This window comes from Mobula birostris, chromosome 6 (assembly GCF_030028105.1).
Source record: "Mobula birostris isolate sMobBir1 chromosome 6, sMobBir1.hap1, whole genome shotgun sequence".
Taxonomy (NCBI): Eukaryota; Metazoa; Chordata; class Chondrichthyes; order Myliobatiformes; family Myliobatidae; genus Mobula; species Mobula birostris.
Window position 1 is genome coordinate 21086057 of NC_092375.1, and position 18171 is coordinate 21104227.

At 40.4% G+C, this 18171-nt stretch overlaps 1 protein-coding gene across 11 annotated transcripts in view; it reads left to right on the forward strand.

Moving 5' to 3' along the window:
• The window catches only part of erg (ETS transcription factor ERG), a 301661-nt gene that overhangs the window by 244616 nt on the left and 38874 nt on the right, over nt 1–18171 (forward strand). For all 11 annotated transcript variants that reach the window (XM_072259984.1, XM_072259980.1, XM_072259982.1 and 8 more), the window contains one exon: nt 16571–16722. In XM_072259984.1, coding sequence (XP_072116085.1) covers nt 16571–16722 — 152 coding nt within the window. The remainder of the gene's footprint in view (nt 1–16570; nt 16723–18171) is intronic.

Consider the following 18171-nt stretch of genomic DNA (forward strand, 5'->3'; position numbering starts at 1 on the left):
TTCTTTCCATTGCTGAGAACCTTGTTGAGGACTGATGTGTGTTCTCCCAACCTCTCCTTCCTGAAGTCTTTGGTTTTACTGACGTTGAGTGTAAGTTAAGATGGTGCCTGACTTGATGGAGAACCTGCAGGACATAGTACGTGCAGTTCTTGTCTCTGGACAGAGGTTGTAAGTTTGCTAAATGTCAAAACAGCACTGTTAAGTAATGTGCAATGCAGCCTACAGTGTGCTGACAATAAAGGGAGTGAAGGCCTATGATGCTTTCACTTCTCTCTGTTATTTCTGTTGCATCACCATATTGTGTGTCAATTCACAGTTCCTGTCATAATTTTATGTTATTTCGTTCAGTCTTTACTATAAAATCACAAAGGTTTCTCACAGTGTTTGTGTTTGCTGCATTTTAATTTGCATGTCAATGGAATTTCAGATTCATATGTGCAAAACTTCACTTCCAGGGTTCTTTATAATTTACTGATTTACTTCGTTCATGGGGTGGCAGGTTGGCGGTGTGTCTCTGCCAAAGGAAGTGTGAGGTGCTCCTTCCCTCTGCTAGCCCGCAGATCAGCCCTGAGCAAGGTGTAGCACCTGCTTAGCCCCTCGCTCAGGGTCATGTGAAGCCACGGGAGCAGGTGGTGGATGGTTGTATGAGCAGCCAGTGCATATCACAGATCCTGGTTATGCAACCACTGATGCCAGGCAGACAATCTCTGAAGAGTATTACTAATGGCTGGGGTCACCTGCCCAGAAGAAGGCAATGGAAAATCACTTCTGTAGAAAAATTTGCCAAGAACAATTATGGTCATGCAAAGACCAACATTGTCCACATCATATGGCATGGCACATGATGATGATGATCATAACATTAATGTATAATATTCATGTTACATGGATGGGACATGTCTGGAGAGCTCAGGGCAGAATAATAGTTCAGCCACAGCTAGATAGACCACAAAACCTGTTTCTGTGCTGTGGTACTCTATAACTCTATTAATGTTATAATATATAACATATAATATATAACATTAATGTAAATATATATTTAATAATATTTAATATGCAGTACTATGCAAAAGTTTTAGGCACATATGTATAGCCAGGATGCCTAAGTTTTGCACAGTACTCTATAATTAGTATATATTATATAATCTGAGAATAATCCAAAGTGATTTAAGTTCTTTAGCAGTATTATTGTTGTAATGTAGAACTATATGCCAATCAGTTTTGCAAATTAAAGTCCTTTGTGGAACAATCTCCACCTGAATCATTCACTCTGCTTCTCTCTAGTTGTTACATGAGCTAGGTAGTTACTTATAGCATTTTCTATTTTGATCTTTGATTTCAGATTTCTAGTACTGTTTTTGCTCTTGAATACTTTTAAATCCATTCATATGTTGGTAATAAATGGTTACGTAAGTTCACCCTGCATGAGAGCTTCCACCACAGCGTAATAGTCTAATGAGACATTGCTCTGTAGGTACAAAAAAGGAATCCAATCAATAGACATACACATAGAGAAATCATGTAAAATCATTTGACTCTTCTCTTTCTATAATTCTAATGAAAGATCATTGACCAGAACCAGTAAGTGTCTTTCCACAGATATTGTTGATTTTCTGATCTTCCTTTCTCTAAATCTAATGCTTCCATCTAAGATACTTATTTTTCTATTACCTGATTTTTTTCCTTTGTCAAAGTGATTTATCCCCCCTCTTTCTCTGTGCAGTTCTCTTTAAATTATTGTAGTACATTTAAGTTTGCATTTTACTTTGCTTTCTATGAGGCACAGTAGCATAATGGTTAGCACAAAGCTTTATAGCACCAGCGATCACCATTTGACGTTCAATTCTCGTGACTGTCTGTAAAGAGTCTGTACATTCTTCCCATGATTGTGTGGTTTCCACCTACATTCCGAAGATGTACAGGTTAGGTTTAGCAAGTTGTGGACATGGTATGTTGGCACCGGAAGTATGTTGGCATCCTTGAACTGTGTTGGTCATTTCACTGTATGCTTTGATGCACTTGTGACAATTTTCTAATCTAATTTTCATGCTTTATGATTTAAATATTGTCTGAGACAATTTCTGTCATTCTTTTATGCACTCTGCATCGAATCCATTTGCTTATGTACAACAAGAAAGCTTTTTCCAGTCCTTTTTGCACTGCAACAGAACTTAGCACAAGCCAAAAGCTGCAGGTCCTTAGGCCGACCAAAGTTCTGTCTGCCTACACAGATGATGATAAAAGAGCCCGCTCTCGATGTCTGGTTTCTTCCAGCGTCCCTGGTAATGATTCAATCAACATTGTGGAGATACAGTAGATTACTTATTTTCTGGATTCTTGATTGCTGTTTGAAAACTAGATGACACTTTTCCAAGTATAGTAATGGCTACATTTCTTAGGGTATAAATGTTGACATATTAGTGATATAAATACAAACCCAATTTTTGTCCTTCTAATGCACTTTCACCAAAGATTGGTGGAATATTTGTCATGAGCAACAGCTTAGAATACTTTCCCCAATGACAATATGGTCTCCTGGCATGAACGTCATAAGACTATCAGACATAAGAGCAGAATTGGACCATTTGACCCATCAAGACTTCTCTGCCATTCTATTGTGGCGGATTTGTTATCCCTCCCCATATGGCATGGTTTCTCTGTCCAATGTGTCTTTACATTTAATGTAGAAAATTCTTCTTAAATGCTACATAGAAATACTATCAAGGAGTAATCAGTCATAAAATATAAAGGTGTCATCCAAAGAGCCTTAATAACAACCAGCTGAGTCAAGAGAGCAACATGCAAAGAGATATGATTCATGTTTGTCTCCATTATTTAAACTGCATATTTCCCATTACTTTTAAAATGACTACTGCTTGTTAGTCATGCATGGTCATCAGTTAAGGAGAAGTTTGTGTTGCACTTCACAGATTTGATTTGTTTAACTTTAATGTGATGGCTCTTCATCGTTCCAAGAGGAAGCCAGTAATTTGCAGACGTGGTTAGAACATTGGGAGATATTCTTGACAGAGGAAATGGGGGCGGGGATGGCATGAAGTTTCATTGCAGGAAATAAATTTAATATCAAAGAAGCAGAGGAACCCTCCATTGTCACCATGAATTTGTCAACAGGAGCATAACAAAAATGCAAAGGAAGTGAGTGTCACAATGTTTCATTATAATATGAACAAGTCTCTGACAGGATGCAGAATTCCTTTGGGGATAAGGTTCCAGGGACAAAGGTTATCCTGTAAATTCAGGCCAAATCTGCGATTAACTCATTCTACATTCAAGTCTTGTGTCTTGAATGCATCCAACTCACCTCAGACACAGACTCCTAAATTGTCAAAGGGTTGCGAGAATGACAATGTAAGCTAGTCATTTCCTGTTGTTTCTTTGGACCAAGAAAGGCTGGCCGTTACCCAAGGGCAGAGGCCAGGGTTATATAAGCAGCTATTTTTTTTTACTGTAGCTCAATATGTGCCTCCACAACACATTTTTACAAAGGATATACCTGGCCTGTAACTTTAAAGCAACAAGCTATGTTATCACAGCCTCCATTTTGTGTGCTGATCTCAGAACCTTCATGCTGTTACCAGGCCAAGAGTCAATCTGGGTGTTGTAAATTTTTCAATTAAAGATTATTGTCTTTCTGTTGAATCACCATGAACACTTAGCAATACTAATGATACAAATACAAAAGAGTTATAAATAAATTCTTTAAATTTTGAATGTGATTTTAGTAAGCTAATTTAACTAATGTTCTCATGTAGTTTCCCGGTCTTGGATTAGAGATGTAATTGAATATTTCATGCAGGTCTCCAGCAAGATCTTCACATCAGATTATGAATGGGGTTCCTTATTAGCTGGTGGTTTTCTTTTAATATGAATGCGAAATAATAAGATACCTTCGCTCGGAAGTAAAGCAAGAACATTAAAGCATTGTGTTACTTGGCTGAGCTCCTGCAAATTCATACCAAAGCATACTCCAACTCCCAGTGGTCAAAAACACGATATTGAGCTCCACCTACAGAAACAGTCTGCCCTTTTAAACACTACAATTAATATGACAATTCTCATTAACAATACACTATTTTAAAAAGCAACAGTTTTTAAAAACGTGTTATAAGTGAACTACTCTGGAGGAGCTGCATATTTAAATCCCAGGATGGTGCATCAAGAGAGCTCCTTGCTCACTATTTACATAATGTCAGTCATGGTCTGCTGGTATCCTAAAGCTTCACAGCCAAATCCAAATGTTTAAAACACAGTCTTGTTTTTCATGCCAAGATTTGCAAATGGCAATGAAATATTCTACTGTAGTGACAATGATTAATCAATACAAATTGGCCAAGGGGCAAATTTCCTCCAGTTCTATGAAGTAGGTCCATGGAATCTTTTATAGCCATGGACTTATGGCAATGGAATAATGTTGCATCAAAAATCATGTAGATCCAATAGTGAAGCACTGATTGAATCATCAGAAAGTAAAGTATAGAATGGGCCCTTATCCATACTGACTATTGCACCTATCTGCACTAATCCCATTTACCTACATTAGGCTGGTATCCCTCTACACTTTTCTTATTCAAGTGTCCATCCAAGTGCCTTTTAAATGTTGTACAGATTAGACATCTCTTATCTGAAATTCCAAAATCCACAAACCTCCGAAATCCAAATTTTTTTTGAGTGCCGACATGACGTTACAAATAGAGAATTCCACAGGGCACTGGAAAGGTTCTCAGGCAATGTGCAGGTCTCTGTACACCACAGACAGTTCAGAAAAGTGATCTCACATATGTAATGAGCAGAAGTTAATGAAAAATAGAAAAACAATGAATAAAGTGAAAAATGAAGTTCTCAATTATGTACTGAAGGAGTGAACATATGCCAATTAATGGTATGCCGATCATGATACAAGCAAAGATCTATCATAATGAACTGAAAATTAAAGTTATTGTGAATATTCAGCAGGCTGGTTGCAGAACATTAAGAAAAGACACGGCATTAAATGTATAAAGATTTGTGGTCATAAAGCATCTGCTGGTCACGAAGCAGCAGAGAAATTCACTGATGAGTTTGCCAAAATCGTCGCTGATAAAAATCTAAGACAAAAACTTCTTACTGGTAGTACATAAATTCACAATTCAGAATGATGACGATGCAAAACAGCCACTGACTGTTCACCTGGGTGGCCAAAGTAGTGATAGCTTACCTTTCTGATGGTTCAATGTACACATTAATGTTTCATGTATAAAATTATTAAAAATATTACATTAAACATAACAATTTTATTTTACTAGTCACAGTTGTTAGCCCTGAGCTGAACCCCCAAACCTGGAGGTCCAGTGGACCACTCTTAATCTAGCCTCTACCCTTTGACCTGTTTGGCATGGGTGACTCAACAAGAACCAAAGCATAAAGCCCTGACTCCAGGCAGCATAGCTGTCCAGGTCATTGAGGCATGCAAGCCTCCACTCCACGACAAGGCTGTGGTCCACTTGGAGTTTATTCCCCCTCCGCCCACTCAGCACCACCTGAAAGTACTCCTGTATGGAATGATTTATCTATGGATCATATGCAGACAAAGGTTTTTCACTTTATCTCAATACATGTGGCAATAACAAGTCACTTACCAATAATCTTTTCAACATAAGGCAAGAAATATGTCTGCTTGCTGAAGGTTTCACAATATTGAATATCATTTGCAATTCTTCAGAAAACAAGACAAGTCGTGCCAACTTTCAGATGGACCTGTATAGTGTCAATCTCAATCAGACTTGTGCAATTTGCACTAGCCGTACATGAGGCAAAGGCAATGTAAAACAAGCAAAACCTCATATGGCTCCTCCAGAGGATGATATCATCATGGCACAGATCCCATGTCAACACATTTGGAGACCATCATTGGTCACAAGTTGAACTGGATCATTCACAAAAGTACCATGGTTTTAAGAGTCAGGCAGAATCTGAGTATGCTGTCATGAGTGATGAAACCTCTGATTCCTCAAGATCATTCCACACTAAAGATCTCAAGTCAGTAGTGCAATAGAATATTTAGCTGGTAAATGCGTCAATTGTGTGGTTGAGAGCAAGATGTTAGTAAATAATGTGAGCAACAGAGTCAGAGGCAAACTGATGGGGGTGGGGGGAGGGGGTGGAGTTCAAGATCTCAAAGACCATAAGACCATAAAACATAGAAGCAGAATTCAGCCCATCAAGTCTGCTCTGCCATTCCATCATAGCTGATTTAGTATCTCTCTCAACCCCATTTTTCTGCCTTCTCCCATAACCTCTGACACCCTTACTAATCAAGAACCTATCAACCTCTGCTTTAAATGTATCCAATGAATTGGGCCCCACATCCGTCTGTGGCAATACATTCCACAAATTCACCACCAGTTGACTTATCTACCTTTAGACCTTTCAGCTTCCCAAGGACCTTCTCCTTAGTATTAGCAACTATACTGTAAGGTGTATGATGTCATCCATCTTGGTTTCTCAAGATACAAATAGGAATATTTTTAAGTGATATAAAGCCAAGAGATCAGAGGAATGAGGGGTTTTGGATATTGATATACACAAACCACTAAAGATCTTTACAAAAGCACAAAGCAGACCGAGATGTGTGTCATTAACTCAAGGGCATTAGGATTGAAGTGAGGAAGTGATGCTTCAGCTTTATATATCCTTGCTTAAACCACATCTGGAGCACTGGGTTCAGTTTTGGTCATGTCAGGAAATTGCTCTTGGAAAGGGTATAGTCCTGATTCACCAGAAAGAAATTGAAATTGTGAGAAGATATTTCATAAAGATATGTCGCATTTTCCTGAGAGTAGAGGATTGAAGAGTGATCCAATTAAAAAGTATTTCATGGAGGGAAACTATTACAGGGAAACTATTTCCTCCAGAGAATGGAAGTGTATAAGAACATTAGAAAAACCAGCAGGGAAAGGCAATATAATATAATACATATAACATAGAAGAGTAGATCATAGTACAGACCTTCTGGCCATGACCTTTGGCACCTTAACCTACACCAAGATCAATCTAATGCTTCCCACTTATGTAGCCCTCCATTTTTCTTTTATCTGTGTGCCTAAAGATCTCTTAATTGTCCTTAAAGTATTTGCTTCTACCCTGACTCCTGGCAGAGTGATCCACACACCCACTGCTCTCTGCTTAGAAAAACCTACCCCTATATCTCCACCATATTTTCCTCCAAATCACCTTAAAATTATACCCTCTCATACTAGCTATTTCCACCCTGGGAAAAAGGGACTGGCTGTCTACTTTATCCATGCATCTTATCATCTTGTATACCTCTATCAAGTTACCTCTGCTCCTCCTTCACTCCAAAGAGAAAAACACAGCTCACTCAACTTTTCCTCATTAGGCATGCTTTCCAATCCAGGCAGCATCCTAGAAAATCTCTTCTGCACCCTCTCTAAAGCTTTCACGTCCTTCCTATAATGAGGTGACCAGAAATGAACACAATACTCCAAATGTAGTCTAACTAGAGTTTTATAGAGCTGAAACATTACCTTACAGTTCTTGAACTCTATCATTTGACTAATGATGGCCAAGTAACCATCCCAACAACTTGCCAAGTAACTTTGACAGATCTATGGACATAGATCCCAAAATTTCCCTGTTCCTGCACCTGTTCAAGCTTGTATTCAACCACTCAAGCTTGATCCATCATTCAATAAGATCATAGTTTATCCTATACTCATCCACTTTGTACTCAATTCCCACAATCCTTGATTTTGTTAGCACCCAAGAATCTACTGATCTTATCTTTGAATATATCAATGACTATGTCGACAGGAGTCATGTTCGTAAGAAATGTCTATTCATCACAGTACTAATATCTGGAGAAGGATGACTTGATATTATGTCGGGATAGGATAAGCAAAAGCTGAGGTAAGATCATTTGGGGGTAGAATAGATTAATGGGCAGAAAGCCTGCACCTGTTTGAATCAATGTTAGTCTGCCACTGAGTGTACCTTAGCTCTAATAGAACCCCACTACAAAGACGTCTGAAAAGATTCAGGTATCTCCCATGCTAAAAATGGGAGAAATTCCTGATTATTTCTGGGGCCATCATAGACCATGATATACAAGCAATGTTCAAACAAAGTATAAATCAGAGAATGAAAACGAGAGATCCTGCAGATGCTGGAAATCCAGAGCAACTCGCACAAAATGCTGGAGGAACCCAGCAGGTCAGGCAGCATCTATGGAAGGGAATAAGAAACTGCTGCTTTGGACCAAGACCTTTCATCAGGACAGGAAAGGAAGGAAGAGGGAGGTGAGGAGAGGGGAAGGAGTACAAGTTGGCAGGTGATAGGTGAAACCAGGTGAGTGGGAATGTGGATGTGTGGGTGGGAGTGGGGAGGTGAATTGAGAGGCTGGGAGGTGACAGCTGGAAGAAGTAAAGGGCTGAAGAAGAAGGACTCTGATAGGAGAGGTGATAGAATCATAGGAGAAAGGAAAAGACGAGAGGAATCAAAGGGAGGTGATGGGCAGCTGAGAAGAAGAAGAGAAGAGGTAAGAGGGAGCTATAATGAGGAATGGAAAAAGATAGAAGGGGGGGAGGGAGGAGTTACCTGAATTTAGATAAATCAATGTTCATGCCCTCAAGTTGGAGGCTACCCAGATGGAAAATGAAGTATTACTCCTCCAACCTGAGAGAATGCCGTCATCATGTCAGTAGAGGAGGTCATGGACTGACAAGTTGTATTGGGAATAAATCAGAGCAGGATGGAATACACATTGGGTCAGGCAGCATCCACCAAGAAAGAAGCAGGATTAACATTTCAGGTCCATGATCTCTCATCAGAATTTCCAGCTTCTGCTGTTTTTTTTATTTTTGCTTTTTGATAAACACAAAGCATATTAGAACCAGAACTGAAGGTGAAGGTCTGGCTAATCGTGAATAGTCGACTAGTTTAAGCAGCTGTTTTCCACTGTTACTGGGATCATTGTGGCAAAATTTCAAACCAGAACCAACCCAAAACATTCCTGTGGCTATGAATGTAAAGGACCTCAAGATGAAATTCTGGAACCTCTGGCAAGGAAAGGAGTGGTTACACTTCAAATGTGTGACAGACATTGTGTAATTGTGCAACACACACTGAATCATGTAAATGCGCAGAGATAGAGATAGATGGGGGGGGGTGGAGAAAAGAGATAGTGTGGGAAGAGAGAGAGAGAAAGAAAGAGAGAGAATGGCAAGAGAGAGAGACAGAGACAGAGAAAGGGGAGAGAGTGAGTGGAAGAGACAAATATAGAAAGAGGGAGAGAGAGAGAAGAGAGACTGAAGCCAGTTGAAACCATAAGTAACAGCTCAAATCATTACCTTTCTTTCAGGTTTGCTTTAACATGACCTGGCCATAAATTCCAAGCCCAGAAGTCTATCGGAGACAGCAAACTTTAGACGCAATTTTATGAAAACAGCAAAGGAATTTTATGGCTTTGCGTTGTTAAATATAAAACTTGAGTGGCAAAAGTAAATGCATTTTCCTGTCAGATTTTCTGTCCATTATAACAACAATCCATGTCTTTCCCTCCATCTCAACCAGGATATGTCCCATGTCCTTGTCCAAGTTTGACAATATCAAGCCTACTATGAATCAGGCCAACATCTAACTGTGGTTAACTTCATTCATATGAAAACAAATCAATTTTTTTGTTGAGTTGTTATTCAGCTCTTTGCCTGCACAGCCCTCCTTTGGCACACAATGGCAAGCAAGCACATTTTAACTGTGTTGGGCATTCCACAGCACCATTCAGCTGCAGGCCTGCTATTGGTCCAAATTTTGAACCAGACAGTCTTGTTTATAAGTGGGCTGCTGGGAAATGTCTGAAGCATACCACAGCACCAAACACCTGTATTTATTTTTAAAAAGATGATAACTTGTTCCAGTTTTGTTTCATTGCATTGCTAATGAAGGCACGTGTCAGAACTGAAGGAATGCACCCATTTCTGTCCCTACCTTGCCCCCTTTCAATTGAAGTTTGAAATATGCACCAGCTCCACGGTACTGCATGGTGTAAACTGAAAGAAATGGCCACATCCTGATGTCTAAAGCGTGTGTGGGTGGTCTTGATTCTAGTTAATTTTCAAGCACTCCAAGATAGGGTGTCTGACTCTTTTTAAGAGGAATATAGCACCCTGTACTAATTAGAACCAATCTTCATAATTTGAGAGCTCGGAGACGGCTTTGGCTGGAAATGCAAAAATAACACTTTCAGCTATTTCACGTGTTGGAGAAGGAGTCAATTAGCTTTGCTCTCTGGCTGCATGGAGCATGTGAGGCTGCTTTATATATGCTCATTTACTGTAGAATCAGTGAATGTTTCCAAAAAAGTAATGCACACAGTGGAAACTTTATTAAGTACACCTGTACAGCTGCTTATTAATGCAAATGCCTAATCAGCCAATCATGTGGCAGCAACTCAATACATAAAAGCATCCAGACGTGGTCAAGAGATTCACTCATTGTTCAGACTAAACATTGGGGGGTGGGGGTGGGGGTGGGGGTGGGGGTGGGGAAGAAATGTGATCTAAGTGACATTGGCCACGAGGAGAGGGAAAAAGGATCAGCCATGATTAAATGGTGGAGCAGACTCGAACCTAATTCTGCTTCTATGTCTTATGGTCTTATGGAATAATTGTTTGTGCCAGACAGGGTGGTTTGAGTATCTCAGAAATTGCTGATCTCCTAGGATTTTCATACACAGCAGTGTCTAGAGTTTAAGGAGAACGATGTGAAAAACAAAAAATACTTCCAGTGAGCTACAGTTCTGTGGGTGAAAATGCCTTGAAAATAAGAGAGGTCAGAGGGAAAAGGCTAGACTGGTTCAAGCTGACAGGAAGGTGACAGTAACTCAAATAACAATGTTTTACAACACTGGTATGCAGAAGGGCATCTCTGAATGCACAACATGTCAAGCTTTGAAGTGGATCGGTGCAACAGTAGAAAACCATAGACATACATTCAGTGGCCAATTTATTAGGCTCAGGAGGTACTTTTCAAAATGGCAACAGAGTGTATATGCTGGGGACCTTTTCAATATACGCAGCAGGCCAGGCAGCATCTCTAGGAAGAGGTACAGTCGACATTTCGGGCCGAGTCCCTTCTTCAGGACTAACTGAAGGAAGAGCTAGTTAGTCCTGACGAAGGGTCTCGGCCTGAAACGTCGACTGTACCTCTTCCTAGAGATGCTGCCTGGCCCGCTGCGTTCACCAGCAACTTTGATGTGTGTTGCTTGAATTTCCAGCATCTCCAGAATTCCTTGTGTTTACCTTTTCAATATACATTGACTTAATTATTTGAAATCATATCAAATTAACTTATTTTAACAATGTTTTGCCCTGTAATGTATCACATCGGTGTATACTGGTTAGCCAATCCAATTTGGTTGGAAGTGATCTTGATACTCCAACATTCCCCCATTTTCCTCAGCCCTTTTCAATATCTAATAGCTTTTAATTAACAAACATTTTAAAGGACATTGAACTAAAACAGCTGATTAGCATCTTAAGTTGTATCTCCTGCATTATTTGCAACAACATCCCATTCTCAGTGCAGGGAAAATGTACAGGGATCTTGCCAGGATTTGAGGAAATGAGTTACAGTGAAAGGTTGAATAGGTTAGGATTTTATTCCCTGGAGTACAAGAAAATGAGGGGAGATCTTATAAAGCCATACAAAATTATAAATGGTATAGATAGGGTGAATATATGCAGGTTTCTTTCCCCCTCAGGTTGGGTGAGACTAGAACTAGAGAAGGGTGAAGGGTGAAGGGTGAAATATTTAAGGGGAATCTGAGGGGGGATTTCTTCACTCAGAGAGTGGTGCGGGTGTGGAATGGATTGCCAGTGGAACTGGTAGATGCAAGTTCAATTGTAATAGTTTAGAAAAGTTTGGATAAATGCATGGATGGGAGAGGAATCCTGGGCAATGGTCCAGGAGCGGGTCAATGGGACTAAGCAAATCAGGTCAGCATAGACTAGATGGACTGAAGAGTCTGTTTCTGGTCTATAATACTCTATGACTCTATCCCAGGGGACTAAACTTCAATTTATAAAGACACCAGGACAGTCGTAGACTGTTGGGTCACTTTGGCCACTCATAGCTTCATTGTAGCAGTTGTTGCTACACAATGTAGTTTATACCAACTTCCAAATATCACTTTCTATTTATATTAAGGACATTCAAAATTATTGAGGATGTGTAACATGCCCACAGGTTGGCTTTCAGTCCAAGTCTTATTTTCAGGAAAGGACACACACCAATTTTCTTGGTGACCTCTGTTCCCACTCCCATATCAACCTGTCCTTGGCTTTCTCCACGGCCAGGGTGAGGCCAGGATAGAAGAGTAATGTCTCATATTGCACCTTTGTGATCTACAACCCAATGATATGGACATTGTGTTTTCTGACTTCAGGTAACACACACTCACTGTGGTTTCTTCTCTCTTCTTCTGATCCATCAGGTTTTCTCACCGTTCCTATCCCCCTTTTTCATAATTTTCAGCTCGTCTTCTACCTGATTCCTTTGGGCTATCACCCATACCCTCACCTAGGGAGTCTCCTATCTCCTCCCCCAGTTGGTCCATTCTGCATATCATTGCTCCTTTATCTGGTTCTGCTTGTTGCCTTCCTTCCTATCACATTCCAGCATTTGCTGCCTCTTGTGGCTCCACATATTCCCCTCTAGCCTCTATCTCTATCTCCATTTCGACATCACCACTAACCCCAGCACTCCAACCTCACTTCTTTTCCTAATATTCCCCATCCCTTTTTTTGATAAGGCCATAAGATCGTAAGACATAGGAGCAGAATTAGGCCATTTGGCCCATCAAGTCCGCCCAGCCATATCATCATGGCTGATCCATTTCCTTTTCAGCCCCAATCTCCTGCCTTCTCCCCATAACCTTTAACACCCTGACTAATCAAGGACCTATCAACCTCCACCCTAAATACACCCAACGATCTGGTCTCCACAGCCACCTGTGGCAATGAATTCCACAGATCTGTCACCCTTTAGTTAAAGAAATTCCTCGTTGTCTCCATTCTAACTGGACATCACTCTATTCTGAGGCTGTGTCCTTTGGTCCTAAGCCCCCCACTATAGGAAACACCCTCTCCATATCCACTCTCTTTAGGTCTTTCAATATTCAAAAGATTTCAATGAGCTCTCCTCTCATGCTTCTAAATTGTAGCGAGTACAGGCCCAGAACTGTCAAATACTCCTCATATGATAACCTCTTGTCCTATCTCTCTCTCTACCTATCATCCATCATTCACTGTCTCCAAACTCCACCAGTCCCCTACCCCCATCTGTCCATTATCCCCTCCACATCTGGTTTCACCTGTTGCTTTTTTCCTGTTGCCTCACCCCTCTCCCTCACCTCCCTATACTGGCTATGTCCCTTCTACACACTTGGTCCTGATGCAGATACTTGAGCTGAGAGCTCAGCCATCCCTTTGCCTCTACATATGTTGCCTGATCCAAGGAGTTCTTCCAGCAGTTTGTTTTTCTTTCCCCCAATCAGGTCACGACATCTGTAGTCTCTTGTGTCTCCACTTTAATGATATCATCCATTGATACAAAACAACATTTTGCTTTGTATCAAGAACATTTTAGTGTGCATTTTAAATGTATCACATAATTTTAGGGACACAGAGTCTGTAGAAAATTGTATTTACCTCTATTTGCAGTGAATTATTGGGTCTCATCCAGTTCCAATCTTATGTGTTCATCATAGAGACTGTCAGTACATTCCCCTTGGTGACCCAAGTATGCAGCAATTCTGACAACCTCTTCTCTCTTCTGGCAACTGACTCCATGCTCTACAGACTCAACCACAACTCCTGTTCTCTGTGTTTATGTATTTATTTGGCAATTTGTCTTTGTTTCCAAATTGATTATTTGTTTGCCATTGTTTAGCAACAGTTCTCCTAAATTCGATTGTATTTCTTTATTTTCCTGTAAATGCCTGCTAGAAAATGAATCTCAAGGCAGTATACGGTGAAATATGCCGACAGTATACACTATGATATTAAGCTTACATTGATTCTGAATTTGACCGTGCTTGCTTTCTCAGACAATTATCATCTCCATTCAAATACTCATTCGCAAAGCCAATGGAAAAGGAAATCACCTCTACTGTTCTCAGCTAATGCATTCCAGCCAAATTTATGATGAGATCACGACAGGGACTTGTGAAAATTCTGCACCATTGAGTTCGTCAGTGTAAAAACCTGTCCATGTTTCACCGAGACCAATTTACTTCTGAGCTTCTGTTTTAAATGTCAGAAGACAGCTATACATCTCCGTCTACATCCTACTGCTATATGCGTCCACAGCTTTACAAGACAGATTCACTCGTTCTTCTGGCAAATGCGCAGTATTTGTGCCTTCTGAGAAAATAAGTCAGTCTACATTCAATGGCCACCTTATTAAGGTACCTCCTGCATCTAATAACATGGCCACTGAGCATATGTTCATGGTCTTCTTTCTCTGTGGCTCATCCACATCAAGGTCTGATGCATTGTGTGTTTAGAGATGATCTTCTGCATGGTTAACTGAGTTACTGTCGCCTTCCTATCAGCTGAACCATTCTCCTCTGACTGCTTTCATTAGCAAAATGTTATCACAACAGAACTGCTGCTCACTTGAAGTTTTTTTTTTGTTTCTCGCGCCATTCTCCGTAAACTCTAGAGACTGTTGTATGCGAAGATCCCAGGAGATCAGCAGATTTGGAGATACTCAAACCACCCTGTCTGGCACCAACAATCATTCCATGGTCAAAATCACTCAGTTCACATTTCTTCTCCATACAAATGTTTGTTCTGGACAATTGAACCTCTTGAATATTTCCTTATGTTTTCATGCATGGAATTGCTGCCACATGATTGGCTAATAAAATATTTGCAAAATGGTGCATAGGTATACCTAATAAAGTGGCCTCTAAGTGTATGTATCACAGTGGTAATGCTACTGAAATGTATTAGGGACTGTGTTCAAAGATATCGACTCAGGGATTCTGAAAAGAAAATTTAAAACCTCCATGTATGTAGTATGTAACTTCTTAGGGAATTTGCGGCAAATAGTACTTAAAGGAAGTCTAAAAGATCACAGTAAGGAAATTTATCCCAGAGTGGTCTAATGTTCTTTTTTTTTAAACTGTATTTAAAAACTCTGTTTTCTAGTGAGAAGTAAGAGTTCAGAATCTGGTCATATGAATGATTAGCAGCATCAGGGCCCTTCAATAAACAGATCAAAATGAGCCAATGCTCCTGTTAATGCATTCTTTGACTTCTGTGGGAAGGGTTATTTGTATAGGTATTGAGAAAGCATGGAGTTCAGACACTGACTGAATGACCCAATGTGTGACACGTACACAAATAAAGGGCACATTGGTGCTTGGATGAGAGCAGAAGAACGCGTTTCCCTGGATGGTGACTCCAGCAGGTTTGGCATGATGAGGAGAAAGGGGAGGAAGGCTCTCCTACGTTCAGCTTCAAAGTGCAGAGCTCTTACCTTAACATTGGGTACTTTGTCTGGGCAAGTGTTATGACACACCTGGACTGTGTTCATTCTTGGGCCCAACTGTAGTTTCACAGAATCTAACACTCCTGGCTGAACCAGACAGAGATGATGAGAGTATATTCACAGCAACAGGAACAGAATGGCTAGAGACCATTCTGAATGTTGGATACATCTCCCATCAGTCCTGTTTATCCAGACCCATAAGGACATCAGAAAAAAATATGTACTAATCTTCTCATCCTGTTCTGGATCTCTCTACCTAGGTCTACATGATTCTTTAACAAGGCCAGTATGAGCATCAAAACATTAAGTGTTAGTACTGATCATGAGCAGAAGCTAAATAACATCACTGGAAACTGGCTTGTCTATGGTGAAGGCCTGCTGTTGAGCACAAGATGCACAGTTAAAATAGAATAAGTCACTAGATCTGTATAGACAAAGGGCAGAGCTTTGTGCTAACAAATTAACTCTTTACAGATCTCATTGTGCTGTGGTTTGGAGGGAAAAATGGTGGTTGAAGTTAGACTTTTGTCAGAACGATAAATAAGGTTACTGAAAAAATGTCATGTTTTGAAATATGTTTTCAAGTTGATTCTTGCTTAGCAAGCCATTTCCTACCAGTTAATGAGTCCTTGTTTCACTGACCAAAACTTGATCTCTGCGTCTCATGTTCCCTTTGCTAAAAGTAGCCTCGTTAAATTGTTTAATACCCCTTGGAGACCCCAAATCACTAACATTTTGTTCCACCGAAAGAAACCCCCTACACAGAATTTTATGCAATGCATCTGTTGTTTTAGAAGAACTTGAAAAACATGCTACATAATAAAACATTCATTCTGTTTAATACCAAGTGTGTGTGAATTTATGAAGGACTGATGTTTGCATGCTTTGCCAAACTCCTCACCTGCAGCCACCCCAGGTGCCCCAGCCACATAGCACCTGCATTCCACTCATAAATGTTCCATTGACTTTCACAAGACTTTTTTTTAAATTTGTGCAGAAACTCACCAGAACATTGCAGCGTAGCCAAAGCAGGGAAGATGGTCAGTGGCTCAGAGAATGTTCCAATGAGCTACAGTAACTACATGGAGGAGAAACATGTGCCGCCTCCCAACATGACAACTAATGAGCGGAGAGTGATTGTGCCAGCAGGTAACTATTTTAAGGACAACTTTTAAGCATATGGCTATTAACATGCACAACAGATGGCTTCAAAAATAAGCATGCAAACACACACACACCAGCTTGGGTCAACACTTACAGAATTAAAAAAAAACTTGTTCAAACTGGTGAAATTGGGTACGAGCAGGAATGCAAAACAGATGGAACTTTCTGAGCTTTCATAGTATGGTGGTGATGCTTTGGTTAAGTTACTGGGCTGGTAACCCAGAGCTCTCAACTAGCCCCATCCAGGTAAAGGGTCCTGACTGTCCACTCCTCTCCACAGATGCTACTTGACCTGCTGAATTCCTCCAGTGTGGTGTGTGAGCTCAGCTAACAATCCAGAGATCTGAGTTCAAAAGTCCCACTAGCGCAGCTGGGGAATTTAAATTCAGTTAATAATATAGAATTGAAACAAATGTATTCATTGAAAATGATGACCGCAAGCTAACTGGATAATTGGAAGATGCCTTCTGGTTCGCTAACATTTTTCGGGGGAGGAGATCCTGACCCATAAATGACACGTGGTTGGCTCTTATTTCAGGAGCACATAGGGATGGGCAATGTGTTGATGTTGCCAGTCAGATCCAGATCCTGAAAAAGGGATGAATAAAGGATATTGCATAATGGTCAATTTTTAATGCAAGGCAGGACTGAAGATCAGGAAAAGACATATTGAGAGAATGATCTAATTCCAATGGTTCTATAACCTGTCAATGTCTAAGTTAGACCCCTGAAGAGGGATACGGGCTTTGGTTCTAACGTTGGTGTAGGATAAATTTCAACGGATCTAAATGACCTCGGGAGACAATGTACGTTTGTCCTTCTTCCTTTGCAGCTAGGCTGTGCACATTTTGCCCTTTTCCTGTACCATGTTTCCGTCTCCTTGAATTTAAATGTGGCAAGGCCTAGAATATGGAATTAGAAAATAGATCACTATCTGGGGTTACGATCAAACTTTCTTCCATACTATTTGCCATTATAGGGAGCATTACACAATCATACATTCAGATAGAATCTTGTTAATTGCTTGGAGACACAAGAAAATGCAAATGCTGGAATCTGGAGCAACAAATTGCTAGAGGAATTTTATGGGGCAAGCATTATCTTTAGGCAGGTGTGGCGGAGGGAGGAGGAATTGTCGAATGTTCTGGTTGAAACACTGTGTCATATCACTGTCCATTATTGCTTTTCTGAAATGATTGCTGGACAAAATAAGAACAGCACGGTAGCATAGTAGCTAGCACAATGCTTTATAGTATCAGTAGCCCGGGTTCAATTCCCGCTGTGCCTGTAAGGAGTTTGTATGTTCTCTCCGTGACCGCGCGGGCTTCCTCTAGGTGCTCCGGGTTCCTCCTACAGGCCAAAGACGTACCGGTTGGTAGGTTAATTGGTCATTGTAAATTGTCCTGTGATTAGGCTAGGGTTAAATCAGGGGAT